This window comes from Pholis gunnellus (genome assembly GCF_910591455.1).
Source record: "Pholis gunnellus genome assembly, chromosome: 13".
Lineage (NCBI taxonomy): Eukaryota > Metazoa > Chordata > Actinopteri > Perciformes > Pholidae > Pholis > Pholis gunnellus.
In genome coordinates this window covers 9,309,692-9,327,780 of record NC_136540.1, presented here as the reverse complement: position 1 = coordinate 9,327,780, position 18,089 = coordinate 9,309,692, and the positions used below count along the sequence as shown (strand labels likewise).

At 41.7% G+C, this 18,089-nt stretch overlaps 2 protein-coding genes across 2 annotated transcripts; one reads left to right on the top strand and one right to left on the bottom strand.

The window, feature by feature from the left end:
* Positions 1 to 2,056: 2,056 nt before the first annotated feature.
* Positions 2,057 to 6,449, top strand: rab38b (RAB38b, member of RAS oncogene family; the record flags this gene model as incomplete). Its single annotated transcript, XM_079171996.1, has 3 exons — positions 2,057 to 2,285; positions 4,011 to 4,288; positions 6,300 to 6,449. 3 exons carry the CDS (start codon positions 2,057 to 2,059, stop codon positions 6,447 to 6,449), a joined length of 657 nt encoding a protein of 218 aa, XP_079028122.1.
* Positions 6,450 to 10,914: 4,465 nt separating this feature from the next.
* On the bottom strand, positions 10,915 to 17,102 carry bach1b (BTB and CNC homology 1, basic leucine zipper transcription factor 1 b). Its single transcript, XM_079171290.1, has 5 exons — positions 16,947 to 17,102; positions 16,581 to 16,829; positions 14,762 to 16,210; positions 13,115 to 13,321; positions 10,915 to 13,002 (listed from the first exon to the last, which is right to left on the bottom strand). The coding sequence occupies exons 2-5, from the start codon at positions 16,827 to 16,829 to the stop codon at positions 12,691 to 12,693; spliced, it is 2,217 nt and encodes a 738-aa protein (XP_079027416.1). The 5' UTR covers positions 16,947 to 17,102; the 3' UTR covers positions 10,915 to 12,690.
* Positions 17,103 to 18,089: the final 987 nt, after the last annotated feature.

The window sequence follows — 18,089 nt, the reverse complement described above, 5'->3', positions numbered from 1 at the left end:
ACATTTGTTCGTCTTATCTCTTAATTTGCCTTTCAAATAACCAGAATTTACTATTTAAACTTAACTGCATTAAAGGTTTCCATCCAAATGCAATGCAGTTTCTTACAATTATTTGTAATTCTCTGTAAATGCTCTTTATTTACATTGTAGGAATTCTTCATCGGTTAATAAAAAATCAAAAGTGTAACTTACTGGAAGAGAATGTCTCAAAGTGACTTTTGAATGACACTTAAAAATCGAATTTTCTATGTTATCGTGTTTTATTAAGGAGTCACATTTCTTTTTAAGAAACTGGATCATGTGCAGCGGTAGTTATTTATACACCTAAGCCGATTTTACTTATACACCTTCTCTAAATAAGAAGATAATTGTGTCAAATCACGGGCGATAATTAATAGACCTAACAAGAAATAGGGTTTCTGGGGCACTCTTTATTAAATAACATATTATAATATCTTACGGCGTGCATTGTGGACCAAAATTGTCCAGTGAAATGAACATTCACAAGATGGTGGGCAAAGTGTATAGTCAGAGTGTAATAGCTTTGAAGAGCCCAGGGAGATATCAAGGTCTCAATGGACCAACTCGTTGTTTTTCCTTGAAATCTGATGGTGGTATGCTGTTACATACTGTACTCTACCCTCACTGATATAAATGGAATGGAAAAAAATATAGGCACACTCTCAATATGATGTAATAATTCAACTGCACCACAACTCACAGCCTAAAAACAACCATAACCATGATTTCTCTCACTCCTACAGACTACTTTAGATTCACACAATACAGAATATCGCGTGCTATTTCTGGCTTGGTTTACATCTGGCTTGAAGGCATGGGGTCTCTTTGTTGCCTCTCTAATTAATGTCCTCCTTGCCTGATCCGTGAGTATTGGTCCTCTCTTGGCAGGTTTGTTGTGGTGCCTTACTCCTTACTTTTATTAACAATGGATTTAATGGCGCTCCATTAGATTATGTGACAGATCACGTGACAGATCATGCATGTGCGCATCGATTGCACACAGGTGGACTTAATTTAACTAATTATGTGAATTCTGAAGGTAATTGGTAGCACCAGATCTTATGGGCTCCACGCCAGGTCCTACGGCCCCTGGTGTGGCTGGCCCCAGACTCCTGTGATTTTGTTCTTTTTTGCCAGGCCTCCAGATTCTCACAGTTTTGGTTAATATGGCATCAATTATGAATAAAATCGTGTTGCTTTAGTAACTCTTGGGTATGGCATCCTTTGTACAATGTTTTCCTGTGACCATAACACATGCCCCAGAATGTGTGTTCCAGAGAAAAGCATGCCAATCTGTAAATGTCAACCTGCAACGCATATTTTGTTGTGTTTGACATGCCTGATCCAGCAGCTGGATGTGTCGCTAAATATGGGGGATACCTATATTGGATAAAGATTTTTACATACCGGAAATTGTATAGTCTAAAATGGCAGCACTCGTATCTAATTACTGTGTGCTTTCTCCTGCTAGTTGCATTGCAAGAATCTGAGCAGTTTTACATGAGGGTGACTAACTGACATTACTGCATTAATTGCAATACGACTGATTTTCTAACTGCATCTACACATACATTTAATTGGAGCTCATTCCCTCTTTGGCCAGATGACAGGGGCATGGCAACCTGTGGGGAGTGTAGCTACATTTAGCATTGGGGAAACCTGTAGGCTACACAAAAAGACAAGGCCAGGATGTATCACCCTTTCCTGCTCTCCTTTGCAGTGTTAAGATAGTTGTTTCGGCTAACTTAAACAAGGAAGCGACTATTACGCAGCACATAAGGGGTTAACATTTGAGAAAGTCACATAGTGGCAGTATATTGCGCTGGAGAGAGGAACTGTGCAGCGGCTTTAGTAAACCGTGCGCACGTCTCCGAGGTCACAAGTTCCCAAGCACAGCCCCTGAGCAGATCACACGTCTCCTACTCCCACCAGAGGGAGACACACGGGACAGGAAGAGGGGACGAAGCCCAAAACTGAATTCATACACGAGTCAAAGTTTGTGGAAGCTGCTGCGCCTGAGATCCCGACAAGTGAGATGACCAATCAGTCAGCACGCTCCAACGGCATGCACAGCCTCCGGAAGGAGTACCTGTACAAGGTGCTGGTTATCGGAGACCTGGGGGTTGGGAAGACTTCCATCATCAGGCGCTACGTCCACCAGAACTACTCCACCAACTACCGGGCCACCATCGGTGTGGACTTCGCCCTGAAGGTGTTGAACTGGGACTCTGACACGGTCCGGCTTCAACTGTGGGACATTGCAGGTGAGGCAGTGAAGAAGTAGAATAGAAAGTCGAATTGTCTTTAATGTGCTGGGTATAAAAAGTTGTCTCCTGCTGTCACTTCAAGAATTCAAACTTTTAAGTTATCTGCAGCTGGGGTTCAGCCTCTTTGATTGGTATGATGCATTTTAATTGCACACTATTTAAAGCTTAAAGTATATTTTCGTGTTAAATTTGTCAAATATGTGCAAGAACTAAGGGACCTCTTCATATTCTCATTGGAAAAAAAGTAAACGTGTTGTTTTGCAAAGCAGTTTGTTATAGTTCCTGAAAAGCTGATGGTTTGGGAAGATACGACTTATCTTCAAAATGACAGTGAGACATGACTTTTGTAAACTTTTGAAACATTCACAACTCAAAGACGCACTGTCATTGTGAAGAGCAGTATTTCCTCTCTCTCTCTCTCTCACACACACACACACACACATACACAAACATCTGGCTTTCTGGCCAGATCTTTATTGAGAGGATACTTTTGAACTCTGTACAAACCTTAGTTATCGTGTACGTGATTTTGTTGTGAGTTGAGCTACATGCTCACAATGCCAATGGTGCTTAGGGAAGACCAGCACACTGTCATTCGGTCATTCATTGAAAGGTATGATGCTGCTTCACGTGATTAGGCCCACGTGAGGGAGATTTTAAGGGCCAGTCACATGGGTGTCATTGTAGCCAAAATAAAAAGCTAAACATCATTAGTCACTCACATGCAGAGACACATGCTTCAAGCGGTCAAATGCAATTATATGTCACATCTGATTTAGTCTCATCTACCTGCTTTAACTTTATCCTTGTGAGGAGGAGCAGGGATAAGACTAAGTAGGGGCTGAGGAATTCTGGTTTATTATACTCTACGGAGTGGTACATTTCACATGTTGTACTTTGAAGTAATGTAAAGCTGTAAATTGCGCCATATATTTCCTGAATGACAGCGTGTCAAGTGGCATGTGTGATGCGTGTGTCTGTCTGCACACGAGGGTTCCTTGTGAGCAATGAAAGTCGTGTGTTTTCTTGCACGAAAGGGGGAAGTTCCCCATCCACGACCTGTCCGATTTTCCGTTTCCTCTTACTCATGAGGCAGCGTTTTGTCTTGTCAGAAGTGTTTCTAGCGAAGCCAAAATGGACTCTCACGAGTTAATATTTATTAACCATGTACATTTTCTGCTGAGAGGGCAAAGTATGTAAAACAAGCAGGATGTACACACCTACACGGCACACGCTCAGTTTTGGACCAACAAGTACTCTCATTCGACAGCAGAGCTCCCCCAGGGGAGTGTCTTGTTGACAGCTGTTCTAACTTGCACCTCAAGCACCTAATTTCTATTCCCGGCACAATACTCAAGCATGGATGAACACACATACATGCATAGCTGAACACAGACATTCTACGTGGTTATATTTTATTATAAGAATACCGCTACAGTCTGGGACAGAAGTTTATTTTCATAACAAGTCAGGCATTACAGGTGTAATTTAAGTAGGCCTATTATCAGCGGGGAACAAGCGGTTGCATTGACCATCTAGTTAAGTGCAACGTGACAGTAAGACCACAGGAATGTGCTGTTTCATTAAGATGCAGGCTCTGCTGCATTAGCTGTTTTGCTGCAAAACAATGCGAGGCTCTTATCAAACTGATGGCTGACACAATAACAGTGTTGCCACACTCATGAATGAAGCTCCCTGTGTGCGTGTGTTCGTTCATCACAGGTCAGGAACGTTTTGGAAACATGACACGAGTGTACTACCGTGAAGCCATGGGAGCCTTCATAGTGTTTGATGTGACACGGTCCACAACCTTTGAGGCCGTCATCAAGTGGAAAGAGGACCTGGACTCCAAACTACTGCTGACTAATGGACAGAGCATTGCCACTGTGCTCCTGGCTAACAAGTGCGACCAGGGCAGGGAGTTGACCAACAACGGCATCAAAATGGACCAGTTCTGCAAGGACCACGGCTTTGTCGGGTGGTTTGAGACCTCGGCTAAGGTGAGACCAGGGCTGAGGTATTCTTATATCTTCTATCTGTCTGTAAACGTGAACCTGGAACAGGAAGATGCTTAGCTTAGCTTAGCATAACGACTGGAAATAGAGCGAAACAGCAAGCCTGGTTGACTCACAGGCATAAGCATCGGTCGCACATCATAAATATGCCGTATAGTATGCCAGAAAAACATCATCAATAATAAAGTCATTGTATAAGTATGTGATGAAAAAATGTCTCAAAAGTCACAGTATAGGATGTGATGACATTTTTTTAATAAAAACGTCATATATGTCATAAGTTATAGTATAGTATGTCATAAAAACATCATATAAAGTATGCAAGTAAATAGTCATAGTACCATTTAGTATGTTAGAAAAATGTCATAAAAGCGCATATAACGTGTTATACTCAAAGTACATGCCATCAGGCACGTAAGAACGTAGCAGTGCAATGTGTATAGTTTATGCTATTTATAAATGTTACAATTTCTCTATACCCAAGCCCAGTTCCCATGTCTGTCTTGCCACCTGCTGATTAGGGTAAAGGGGGTTAGCCCCAAACCTAGCGACAACTTCCGCTCAGGTGCATCTTTAAGTGTTAAAACAACAAGCAATTTTGGTTTCATGGGTGATCATGAGCAGGTGTTTTTCTTGGCTGGGCTTTAGAGGTGGTGGTTTGCGGATTGTATACCTTACCTTCAGACAGAGCCAGGCTAGCTGTTTTCCCCCTGTTTCTAGTCTTCATGCTAAGCTAACTGGCCTAGGGCTTTAGCTTCATATTTGACGTGAGAGGGTCGATCTTTTCATATAATTAAAGAACGCAAATTTATGTGTCTCCCAAAACATCAAAGCATTGCTCTATTCATCAACATGTTAATGAATGGGCCAGATGGTAGGCCTTTGCAGTGAGCGGCTGACACGCTCTGAAGTGACCTGATTGGGAGATGATCTCTACTGTCAGTGAAAAACATCCCCACAGAGCCAACTGGAATTTCATATCCTCATGGAAAGTGGCTCTGCGTGAGGAATTTGAAAAGCAGGGTCAAAACAAGTTATTTTAGTTAAACGTGTTAGAGGATTGTTAACTGATTTATCTGCCTGGTGTTCAAAAAAAGAGTTCTGCTTCCAAGCAAAGGAAAAATAGTTAACCAATAGAAAATTCTAGGTATTTTGTGCATCACATGTATATTATAGTATTTATAATATAGGGCATGCTTGACTAGAATTTCAAACACATTTATATTTGAACAATTTCTTTCTGTACAGTACATGTTTGTAAGGACTGAGCTGCCAAATAATCTAAACAAAACATACGTTTCTGTAATGCGTGGCAATTTGAATTAACCTCGTTCCACACACTGATCCAAAATCTCTGCAGTACTTACACGCAGCTATAAACACATCCTCTGTTGACACTAATGTGTTGGAGGCAGGCGCTGCATAAGTGCGCTGCCATTCCCGTGGCACCAAGACTCAACATTCTAAAAGGTCAAAGGTTATGAGGTGCAGGTTCAGCCATAAATGTCAGAAGTATAGTGCTATGCAAACAGACATACACGTTCTTCTTTGGTAGCAGTTAGAATTTTTTTTTTTTTTTTTACAGCATTCATTTGAAGTAGTTTCAGACACATTAAGGTGCACACATGGTGTTAATCACATGAAGATGATAGCATGCTAGTTACCCACATTTAGAACATGCTGTAGGTTAACGCCTGCACAGGATGCATACTAACGGCACGGCAGCTGAAGCTGGAACATTGTGCTTTACTGACATAGCTGAGATGATTGTTTTAGAAACTCTCCCAAACAGATCCATTAAAATCATGTTTTCCAATAGCACATAAATGGTATGTTTACTTCGGTTACTTGACACAATTTCTTCAATCAAAATGTCAGACAGGATATATAATTCAGGAAATACTAATGTGAAACAATACTTAAACTCGACAGACTATAAAAGAGAAGTAAATACAAATGATAGACCCATTGCCTGACCGTTTTCTCTCTCTTTTAGGATAATCTCAATATCGTTGAAGCTGCAAACCTCCTGGTAAAGCACATCATGGCCACAGAGAATGACATCCTGAAAAGCGTGATACCAGACACCATCTCACCTCAGCTTCACTCCGACAGGCAGATGAGCTGCTCTGGCTGCTTTAAATGAGGATAAGAGACAGAATGGAAAGACAGTAGTACAAAGAGGGACAGGCACACCACCCAGCTTTTCAAAGAAATCTAAGTACACACAGTACAGATCGGCCTCTTTGGTCCAAACCAGGGTGGAAGATTTTATTTCGGTGAGTGTTTGTGGTTTGTTTGTGTTCTCAGTGCCCAATTACAAGAGAGACAGAGTTTGTAAAGTAAAATCACATGGACTAAGAAGTAAGAAGCACGACTTTTAGTGACTCATCATCATGCTGTGAGTTAAAAGTTCTTTTGGCAGACAAACAAGTATAACTTCAGCCCTTTTCTATTGCTCTTTGGCATGGTTATTAAACGTAAAAAAAACCGGGAGCTGTTCTTTTCAGCTGCTCAAGATTACACGCTCTTCTAAGTTCACCTGGAGAAGTTCTGGCAACTGTCACTCAACGTGCTGCACCAAACTGAACAAACGGAGAAAATGCTCCAAACGTGCCTGATGCAACACGCCCCAAAGGCAAACAGGAGTTGTGTTTTTGGTTCCTCACCATTTCAAGCCACTGTGATTGTGATGCTGTTCTCTCTCTATTGACCTCCACCGTAACTCGGTGCAAGAGACTGACATACAGTTTATTCTGCCAGAGCCAAAGAAAGCAATATTGACTGTGTAATTATGTGAATTTTGCACATGCATGGTTTTTTATTATGAGTTTAAGTTATTTACATGCTTTTATGAGAGTAATGCTAGTTAATGTATTGTGTTATTTTGTGTAAAACCTTTCATACTACTGACAAAGTCGCAACACATTTGTATTTATAGCAACAACTTGGTTGGAGGCAAAGAAAGGACGACAGTTGAACACACACACACACACAAACACACACACACACACACACACACACACACAGCCTGGAGCTTTAGTGTTACTAGTCTTTTTCTAGTTCCACTGTCGTAGTTCAGGTTGAGGTTTGTTAGACATGATTGTTTGTTAGTGGAAGAGCGTGGTTGTCCTTCTGCACAAAGGTCACTTCCATAACCATTATATCTTACTGCAACATTCAACCAAAGTCATTCATTTATTTATTTGTGCATCTCCGGGGGGGTTTTTTTTTGTCACCAGAAGGAAAATGGTGATTGTCTGGATGTAAACTGGACTTTCTCATGAGTTCACTTGCCAAAGCCTAACCCTCTGTATCCATGGTAACTAGATCATTTTTCATAGTTATCCTCAACATCCGTGAGAAGCTATTCCCATAGCACACACACACCCATACCCACACACTCTCCCTCCCTGTCCTTGTATCTTTTTTACATGACCTTTTCTCCTCTCCCACTATACACTCCATCCTTATTGTTTGTATCATGAAAAATTCTCCGTCCTCTCGAAATGTGGCCGCTTTCAGTGTCTTTCTTTCGCAGTATATGTCCCCAGCCCCTCTTCTCCCTATTTCTCTCATTATCGGATTCACATAGCCTACAGTATTTGCAGCATATTATATAAACCCGCACAGGCTGGACTACACACCCAGAGATGTTGTATTTTGTATTGATCTTACAACAAAGTTGTTTCCCTCTTTTTGGCGACCTTGCACCTCTGTTTGACTTGGTCCTATGTCTGTAAAAGTCAAGGTGATTGAACCCACTTTGCTCAATGTTGTCTTTTTTTCTTAGTGTAACTTAAGACAGTGAAGTTTTGTGTTTGTGACTCAAATCCTTGGGTGTCCAATGTGCCAGACTTGTATAAAATCAATTGCATTATGTGGACTGTTGCCATTGAGACAAATGTACAGGAAATGTTTAATGACGTGTGTGCTACATTGTGTCCTCCGGCTGCTGTTTGTCAGCAGTGCTTGCACAGTATTCATACGCCTGATCACAGCAGCGTCATGTGTTCTTGTGTGAGTTCTTGGTGGTCATCATGCACATTAGGGGCCTGATGGGACTGAACAATGACCTCTGCACAGGATTACAATTTCACATTGTTAGTTGGGCTTATCATGAGGGCGTGTGACGTGGTGGGATATCAGCATGATATTACACTATCCTAGGAAGAACTGCATGCACACACACACCCACATTCTGTGTAGCGCTACAATAGAATGTGTTGTCTCACAAATGAACTGAGACAAACTGCTGATTACACCTTTTGTGCATTGTTCTTTTCAATATTTAGTGTAAAGTAGTAAAAAATAAATTCAATCGTATCACATGTCCCTGTTTTTTCACACAATAATGTGACCACAATGTGTACTTTTGCCATTTAACTTTAACCTGGAACAACCCTTTTTACAGTATGATTACTATAGCTCATACACACTGTAGTAGTGTGTGTGTGTGTGTGTGTCTCCTCACTGATCAAGGACCTTCAGGTTCTCATTAGGAAGCCACATGACTGCTTGGATTATTCTCTGCCTGAGGGATTAGATTTGGTCGTCTGCTCTTGGCTCATGTTAGAAACATCACCACCAACAATCCATCAACTGATCCAAAAGCGCCATACAGTATATCCACTTTGGAAGAATGTTGTCTTCTGAATTCATCTAAACGAACGGGGACGTATTGGCAGAAACTGAACATAATATTCATAACTGTGTTCATTCGTTTATAAAAACCTGAAACTAAGAATGCATTATGTTATTGTTAGTTTAGAATTAGCCCTTCGTATCTACACGGGGCACAGGACCTCTTCATGGAGTCCGCCATGTTGTACCGACGTGTTTCTAAAGTAGCCCAGAACGGACCAACCAAACACTGGCTTTGGCGAGAGCCTTTTGAGTTTTTACGTTACCTGAAGGCCACCGTAGTTCTCAGACACGCTTGGAAAGGGAGGGGTGAGCGGAGAGGTACTAGTTGGATGCAATCTGCAACCTCACCGCTAGATGCCTAAAAATCCTACACACTCCTTTAAGAAACAATCTGTTGTTGTGAGAGTGGGTGTCATTGATGCAATTAAAAACAAAACACTACAATTAAACATTCATTTCAATTTGGTAACAATATTCTCAAAGTTTTGGTCCATTAACTCTTCCCATGACAACAGCTGGCACAGATCTAACTCTTCATTACTTGGATTACTATCCCAGCATATTGTGTTCTCTTTTGTGCTCAGGCTCTGCCAAAGAACCACCTACAGAAAACACCCACATATTCTCTCAGAGGGGGAGAGAGAGAGAGAGAGAGAGAGAGAGAGACGAAGAGAGAAGCAGTTAGCAAGAGAAGAAAATGAGATGGGAGAAAAGCAATACACAAATCTCACAGCAACATAAGACAGGCAGCTCAACAAAGGTGCAAGCAGGTAAACAGAAGCAAACGCATTAAACAGGTCACATTCGACGTCCTTTTCAATATTTTCCAGACAGAATTCACACGTATCATGAATGATAACTCGATAAGATCAAAACCCATTCAGCCGGCTTAATCACGTGGAGACCATGAGGCAATTTACGTAATGCAGCGACAAGAAGAGGATAGAAGAAACCTAATCTGATCTGATCAAGAGTCTTTTGCCCTGCTCTCACCATCAGTAACTGCTCGTGTGGTGCCATCTGTTGTCACATTAGTAACAGCGCAGGCAATGCACACTCCTTTATTTCTAATCATATTAACTGGACTTGTATGGCCTAATAAGGAGACATGACTCATATAGTGTGTTTCCCCAAGATGTCTCATTTCTACCGAAAAACAACAAATATAAACGCTGTTGGATTTAGCTGTAGAAACAGACACACACACACACACACACACACACACGAGTTAAAATGAAGTGCAACCACTTGAGAATGACTGGATTTGAAACTTAATTACAGCGTGTGAACATGCATGCTTTCCCAAGCAAATTACCTTTATTAGGGTGACTTTCTCATCCTTAAGCCCTGGGACCTCGGCGACTCTTGGTTCCCACTCCCTGGTGCCATAATCTATTAGGCCAAGTTGACCTGCTTGACCTTTGCCACCCGGGGGTCTTCCTTTAATTCTCTCTTTATGATACGTTCATGAATAGCTAGTGAGAATGACCAGCATTACTGTGATTCACAGATCTTAGTATAGTTTCGTAATCATCTGGGGAGCTATTACGTTATGTTTGCTCACATAAAAGAAAATTGAGGGATGAAACTGCAGTCTCTGCGTAATTAAAATAGCCTCCAGAGACAGACAGAGGGGGAGAGGAGGCCTGAAGAAATAGTGAAAAAAAGAGAAACTTAAAAGGTAACAGAGATGAGGCTATGTGGGAGAGGGTGAATGAGATTCAGGAGGGAGAAACATGAAAGACTAAGTGCAGTATTCAATCATTAATATACAGTATCCGTCCTAGTTGAAAGATGAGTCTTCTGAAAACCTTATGAGCTGAGCTATCCCTCAAACTGAACACTGACCGATTTTACATCTCATTAACGTTACTGTTTCTTTTTTTTAATATATATAATATTTCATAATGCATTGCACTAAGAATCATCTTCACAACTGAGGGATGATAGTAAACATCTTTTACTGTTTGGAGCTTTTTATTTTCTGTTTTCAATGTTCCATGTCGGTTATTTTTCCCTTTTGCTTAAAAAAAATGCAGGAATCCATTTTGACATTATGATAGAAAGATACAGTCCTTTTTATGCAATAAAATAAAATAAAATAATGCAGTCGTAGAGCAATGTGTGCTGCAGACACATCGTAGTAAACGTCGATACAGCTCTCAGTCTATTGGGTGCACAGGCACTGCCACTAGAGGGCAATAAGCACCAGCTTTATCATGCATTACACTTTGACTGAGCAGTCTGCGATCGGCTTGGTGGGAGAAAAAAAAAACTTCTTATGTCATTAACCATCAATAACGTCCTCAAAAATACAATGTGGTTACTCAAAATGTCCTCATAAAATCAATGTATAACTGATTTTCATATTTACACAAATAATGTAAGACCAGCTGCACAGTTGTGATTATCACGGGGTGTAAAGAAATCTATACATATATGCATATATAATACAGCGAAACTGGATCATGAGGAGGTTGCAAACTGGTTTTCTGTAATGAGTCCTGAGTGTCAAAGATCTATAAGCAGGGATAAACTAGGTGAAAGTCAAAAGAACTACAAAACACGGAGTAAAGAATTAATAAACATAACTGTGGCGTTGATAGTACAGGAGACACACAATATACACATCAATATGCTTGTACTGCATGGTAATGCTACATAGTTCGCTTGACCCTTGACAGTAATTTAATTAAGGGTGTTAAAGATAATGAAGTTGTTTCTGGGTAACACAATATTTCCAGAGCATATATAAAAAGAGTCCAATACCTGCCGCAATACAGGGCAGACACATAATGTGGGACAAATGACGGGAATGATTTTCATCACACTGAGTGAGGCAGCGTTTTCTCCTAAAAGTGTAGCTGCTTTGTTCATGTTCAGCATAAAAGCTCTGCTAAGGTGCACTTTAGACAGCACTTTAAACATTTTAGGTAAATTCCTGAGGTCTGTTTAAGTGAGTCAAAGTCAAGCTCAGAGCAACCAAGGAGAGCTGTGTCATTGTGGTCAGACGACCACAATGACAGTCTGAAACATCTTTGCCAGGCATGTGACGAGAAGGTAAACATACCGCATTATGTTTGTTGTGTTGTATGGTTTTAGTGCAAAATGCTGGTTTGCGTTGCACTCTAAAAAGAGAGCCAGCACTGTCTGCAAGAGGTATTGTATGCTGAATGTTCTTATTAACACCTGAGAACCTTTATAAAAATGTTAAACAGTTAAAGTACATATGTTATCCTGAGGTAATTAAGCAGTGAAGCACATTATAAATAAAGAGACCATTGTTCCCTTTGCTTTGTTTTCTGATTAAAGTTGTGATTGTCTCAGTGCTAAAATATTAACATTCTCATCATGGACCCTGGCTGACTTGATTTGTAAGCAGATACTATTCCGCTTTAACCAACAAACGAAGTCTAACAATCCATTTGCAAAGTGTGAAAAATGTGCTTCAGAAGGTCATCTTGGTGGAAAAGTTAATGAATGCTTTTGGACACCTGGAACACATTCCTGACCTCTTCATTTAAGTTGTACGTTTTAAATTGAAAAGTTAGCAGGAATTAATGAGAATATATAATGATTATGAACGTCCCATTATAAATGTATCACAAGTATACCATTACCTTACTAGGCAGCCTGTACTTAGTCCATAATCTGTGGTAATGTCTTTAAATATTGTAGGATAGAGTGGGAACCGTTTAACAACTAGTAATGTGTTGCACGTATGTGCGCTGAGTGTGTATCTAAAGGGAATGTTGACGATCACCTGTGACTGTATCCTTTTTTGAAGCCTCAGACGCCATATGCTTATCAAGGCCGACAAAGCAGGCGGAGATAGAAGCCTGAGGCTGTGAAATGAGTGCATCTATGCGAGGAACGAAAGAGGACAGAGGGCAGTTCGGGGAGGTGTATTGGGCCAACACCTGGAGCTGCTCTGGCTGCAGGTTGGCTCCGTTGTAGACCCTCTGGCATAATGCAGAGACACTGTGACATGTTTTTGACCTCAGCTGGCTCAAATGGCTCTTCTCCATCATCAGTTTCTCCCTCTCTGTCTTCTGTGAAACGCAGAACACACACACACACACACACCATGATTAACATGTCTGTAAACAAGAAGTGCTTAATAAAAGTGTATTGATTTGAACAAAAACATGTTGTTTTTTTTACCAGCTTGTTGATTTCACACTGCAGATCATGTATGCAGTCTAGTTTCCTCTTGCGGCAACGCTGAGCTGCGAGGCGATTTTTGCTGCGCCGTCTTATATCGTGGACGAACTCCAGCTGTTCCCGTGTAAAGACCTGTTGCTTCAGCAGCTGTTGGAAGTCATTCCTGCTCAGATCCACAATCCACTCTACAGAGAAAGGCAGCTGCACCTACGGACGCCCAAACAGGAAATAAAGGTAACAAAGGTATCAGCATCATTGAAGGAGCAAAACTCAATGCCTTAATATAGATATATACATAAAAAAATTGTTTTGTCTTTTTGGATGTCAAGCTGTAGATGACATATGAATGTGACTATAGTACACACACACACACACACACACACACACACACACACACACACACACACACACACACACACACACCTTTAAATCAACAGGCTTGTAGAGACAAGTTTAATTTGCTTGTCTGAACATGATAAGAAATATAGATGAGAACAAAGACATTTGAACTATTCTTAATAAGACAGCAGTCAATGCATGAAAGTGTTAATCGACACATCTTTTTGCATAACTCATCATTATGAATATTGATTGCACAATGTAATGACAATAGAAAAACGACACCATCAGCATTTACATTTGTTCCCTATAAGCTTCGCTTTTACTAAGAAATTCTGTCTGCCACCGGGTACCATCTCTCCAGACCAAAGGAAGTGCGTCACCCACTGCACATCCAAAACAGGAGGAGGATAGTGCTTTTGTCTTCCCTGGTAGCTAACAGTAGCTATTCCGAGTTACCAAAGAGCATCAATGTAAGTAATTTGCAGACAGTAGAACAAACAAAGTAATTGTGAGAACAAAATGGTGTGTTCTGTGTTGTTGGTAGTTGCTATAGAATCTTTTTTTCACACAAAATAAAAAAATATTAAATTATCAAAACAACATTTTGTGTTTTGCCTCACAGTTAAGTGAGGCAAAAGTCAAAATGGATTTGCAATTCAGACACTAAGTTATATTTTTACCAAGCTGTTAATAATTAACTCTGACTCTAAGAGGAGTTGCCTTTTAAAAGCAGAGGTTGGGTGCTGGCTTATTGCTGCTGCTAATGTGTGACAGGAAATGTACACTCACTGGTTTACTGGAGCAATCGTGTAAGGTTTTATCTAGAGTAAATAAAAGCACGGTTTTTCCTCTGAAATGACCTTCGCTTTGTCTGCACACTCACTGCACTGTTCACACCTTCTGAACAGTAACACGAGACGTTCCTCAAACCTGTTGTTTGAGTTGTTGTTAACTCATCGGGCTGAGCTGTCAATTTCAGATGAACTGGACTCTGAACTAATTAGCAAGACACATGCACACTGGCGCAACACACACGTACACACACACACACACACACACACACACACACAAACACACACATTGTCATCATTTCTACTCGGTGAATAATTAACTTGGCACTGAAGGGATTCTGAACAAACATCATGAAAGGTAATCTACAGGTAGTGTGAGCTTGCTGACCCTTTTTGACCCAGATTCATTTCAGCACATGAACTTCACAGTTAGGTGGCAGCAGGACAGACGTAGCAACGAACAAAACAGATGTGCAGGGCCTTAGCAGGCTTGTTTTGTGCTTTAGCTGCTCACCTGTCTGGCCCTCTCTCTTGTGTAGGACTCACTGTCTCCTTCTGTTTCCGTCTCTGAGTCTCCATCGTCCCCTGAGTTGAGGGATGACACACCCGACTGCGATGCCCCCTCGCACTCAGACAGCTCTGCTCCCTTCCATAAACATTTCCTTTGGTCCAGCTCCTGGTAAAAGGGACAACTTGTGCTTGTGGAGCTGAGGTTATGGACTTTCAGCCACTCTAAAGATGTGCTCTGTACCCGTCCGCTCCCTGTATCAGAGGAACTTCCTGCATCAGGGTCCTGGAAATTCAGCTGAGATAAGCTCATGTCAGAGCCCAGCTGCTTGGCCAGGTGCTCGGCCACCACCCTTTCCACGGCGCTCCTGTCTCTGGCATTATTTACCGACAGGGCCGCTCTCTCCATGCTGCCAGTTTGTCGTCTTTCTTGCCAGCCAGAATCTATCTCATCATCTGCCTTTTGATGAATGGACCCTGGCGCTAGTGCACCAGAGTCCCTTGTTTTCTTGCCCTCTGTACTGTCCATGACGGACCTTTTGTGCCCCGGTGACCGAGTGATTGCAGGGCTCTCGGCAAAGGTCGTCAGGGGGCAATGGTGCAACATTAACCCTGGTGACCTCTCGCTCAGCACTGTGCTCCGCCCTGACGAGACTACCTTGACACTGGATCTGTCTGTAGAGCTGATGTCTTCCTCCTTTTCCATCTCTCTTTCCTTCTTATTCCATTTTCTCTGCCTTTCATTTGTGTCTTTCTCAATCATATCAACCTCCCCTCCCCTACCGTCCCCTTTTTTCTTGTCATGCATTTCAGTTTTCCACGGCTCATCAGCCCCTCTCTTGCTCTGCCTGGCGGAAATAGAGGTTGAATTACCAGGGAATTCAACGTCATTCTTGCTGTTCACACTGCTGGAGCAGGGCGAGCAGGGGAGATCAAAGTCATTCTTGATTACCGTTACGGGATTGTTCAGACTTTTCTCTGTGACACAAGTTTCCTTACTACAGGCCAGCTGGAACTTGCGATACTTAGGACACTGCATAAAACGGCCATTTGTCCCTTCAGCTACAGGTGTAAGAGTGCCTGCACTGTTCTGACTTCCCATTTTGCTGTTCACTGATTTGTTACAGTGCCAAGCCACTTCCTGCTGAGTTGGTGAGTCAGCAACTGGTTTTACTTCTTTCTCATCCAACAACACATCAACAGAGTCAGTGGCACAGTCTTCCTTTGACAATCGCCTCTTGCATTTCTTCTTACAACAGGTCTTTCTCGGAACAGGGGCAGGGCTCTTGCTGCTGGAGAAGAACTTAGGGAGGAGGAAATCAAAGCATGCCTTGTCTAGGTCTCTGAAACCAAGAATGGAGGCGGAGTTACGTATGTCTAAGACATCGTCTTTCTCAAAATGAAGTTTGGATGTGTAGGCAAACTTCAGCAAGGGTTCAAAACCAGCAGCAGACACCTGGAAAAAAAGGACAAGTGACATGAATGAGCACTTTATATGCTCAAGTTAATTCTCAAGGATTGCAATCGGTAATTCTGTAATATTTTCTGTCAGATAATCAAACATCTAATACTGTAGGCCAAGGAAATGATCACAAATGTTTAACAAAATAAAGCCTTTTTTATTAACCAATCTGGTATGATAAAAAAATAAAAAGAGATTTTCGACTAAACAGCATAACAAAATGATACCATCAAATAACTCTCATACAGCTGTAGCGTCAACCTTTCAGTCATTTTTCTCACTTCATTTTGACCCATTGTTGGGCAGCACGGCTTGTGTGTGTCTACTTTCTACCTTTGTACGGCAATGCGAGGTCACATCTCACCTCTTGTGGCAGAGTGATGACCGCTCCGTGCTGTGTGAGGGAGGAGATTCTCTGCGTGAAGTACTCGCTGCAGGAAGCGAGAATTGAGCGGTGGGCTCTGAAACTCTGACCCTCCACAACCACGGTAACATCACACATTGTGTCTCGGCGACGCTGCTCGTCCAGGCAGCGCAGCACATGGGAGGAATGCACTGTAGACTCAAATGTAAACACAGATGACCGGGGGGCAGATGTGGCCATCAGGGACATCTAAATGTAAGCACAAACACATAAACATAGACACACGCACACACAAACTTGTAGGTAACATTAAGTTATACATACTTAAAAAGTTACACATTGAAATAACAACAAAAACATGCCTACCTTACAAGGCTGACTTTATATATCCACGTTTCTTAGAGCGTTAAAGAAAGTCCCAGCTGCTGAGCACGCATGGCTATTTCTAAATGGAATGCCGTCCAACCAGGCTACGTTTCCCAGAAAGCCTTATCTCAACTCTGGTACAAACTAAAAACTGAGCTTGACTCAGTCATATGGCTTGTGTGTGAGTATGTGAGAGGGAGGGAGAGATAGAGGGAGTGAGAGTGTGTGTGGGTGTTTGTGTGTGTCAGTGTCTGTGTCGGTGTGTGTGTGTGTGTGTGTGTGTGTGAGAGTGTTGCAACAACTCTGGGTGTAACAGGAGCGCTGACTCATAGACTCCTGCTGATATAGGATGAGCAAGCAGTTTTTCCCGTCCACAATCCCACCCTTGAATTTGTCTGGTAAACTAACAGGCTTTTCCCAGAAAATTCCTTTGTAGATTTTCCCCCGAAACACAATTCAGGGATTAAGATGATGGTTGGGAATATAAACCCAACAGGATGCTATCTATTGTCCGTGTCTTTAGAGTTGTCTGGACTTTACTTGACTAATTGCACGGAGTGCATTTTGAGAACAAGTTGTGCAAAGAAAAATGTAACTTGTTGCAAGACGATTGAGGCCATTATGATAATTTGAAGATGAAAATTTCTCAGTAGGACTCATATCTTGTTTTTGTTTTTTACAGGTGGCAGCATATCATTGTTTTTTCATTTCAAGTTTCCTTTGTAGTGTGTTTGTGTATGTCAGAGAGAGAGAGAGAGAGAGAGAGAGAGAGAGAGAGAGAGAGAGGCAGTTTGGGCCATGTATTAAATATCTGTGGTACTACGATAAAGATGACTATAGAGGCACAGGAACGCTGCCAGAAAATGTGTTTCATGATAAACTTTCAAGCTATTTTTCTATAAAAGGAAAAACACACCTTCAAAGTGGACGAAGCGTTTCCACAAAACACAGTCGTCAATGTCTCATGATTTGAAGGAGGAAGAGGGAAGGCTGCCAGTGTCAAACTGGCCAATCAGGTGACTGTTTCAGAATTCCAGACTGAGCTAATCTCCTCGTGAAAAAAAAAAAAAAATCTAGTTCCCTTTTCCATGTAAGCACCACAATATGGCCATAAAGCCAGCACAAACACAAAAGCATGGGGAG

Excerpts from the sequence above, each read along its gene's own strand:
- bach1b (XM_079171290.1), bottom strand. The coding sequence starts at position 16,829 with ATGTCCCTGATGGCCACATCTGCCCCCCGGTCATCTGTGTTTACATTT. Across the intron at positions 16,211-16,580 it reads TCATCACTCTGCCACAAGAG|GTGTCTGCTGCTGGTTTTGA; the intron begins GTGAGATGTGAC and ends CTTTTTTTCCAG. Across the intron at positions 13,322-14,761 it reads CAAGAGAGAGGGCCAGACAG|GTGCAGCTGCCTTTCTCTGT; the intron begins GTGAGCAGCTAA and ends GGGCGTCCGTAG.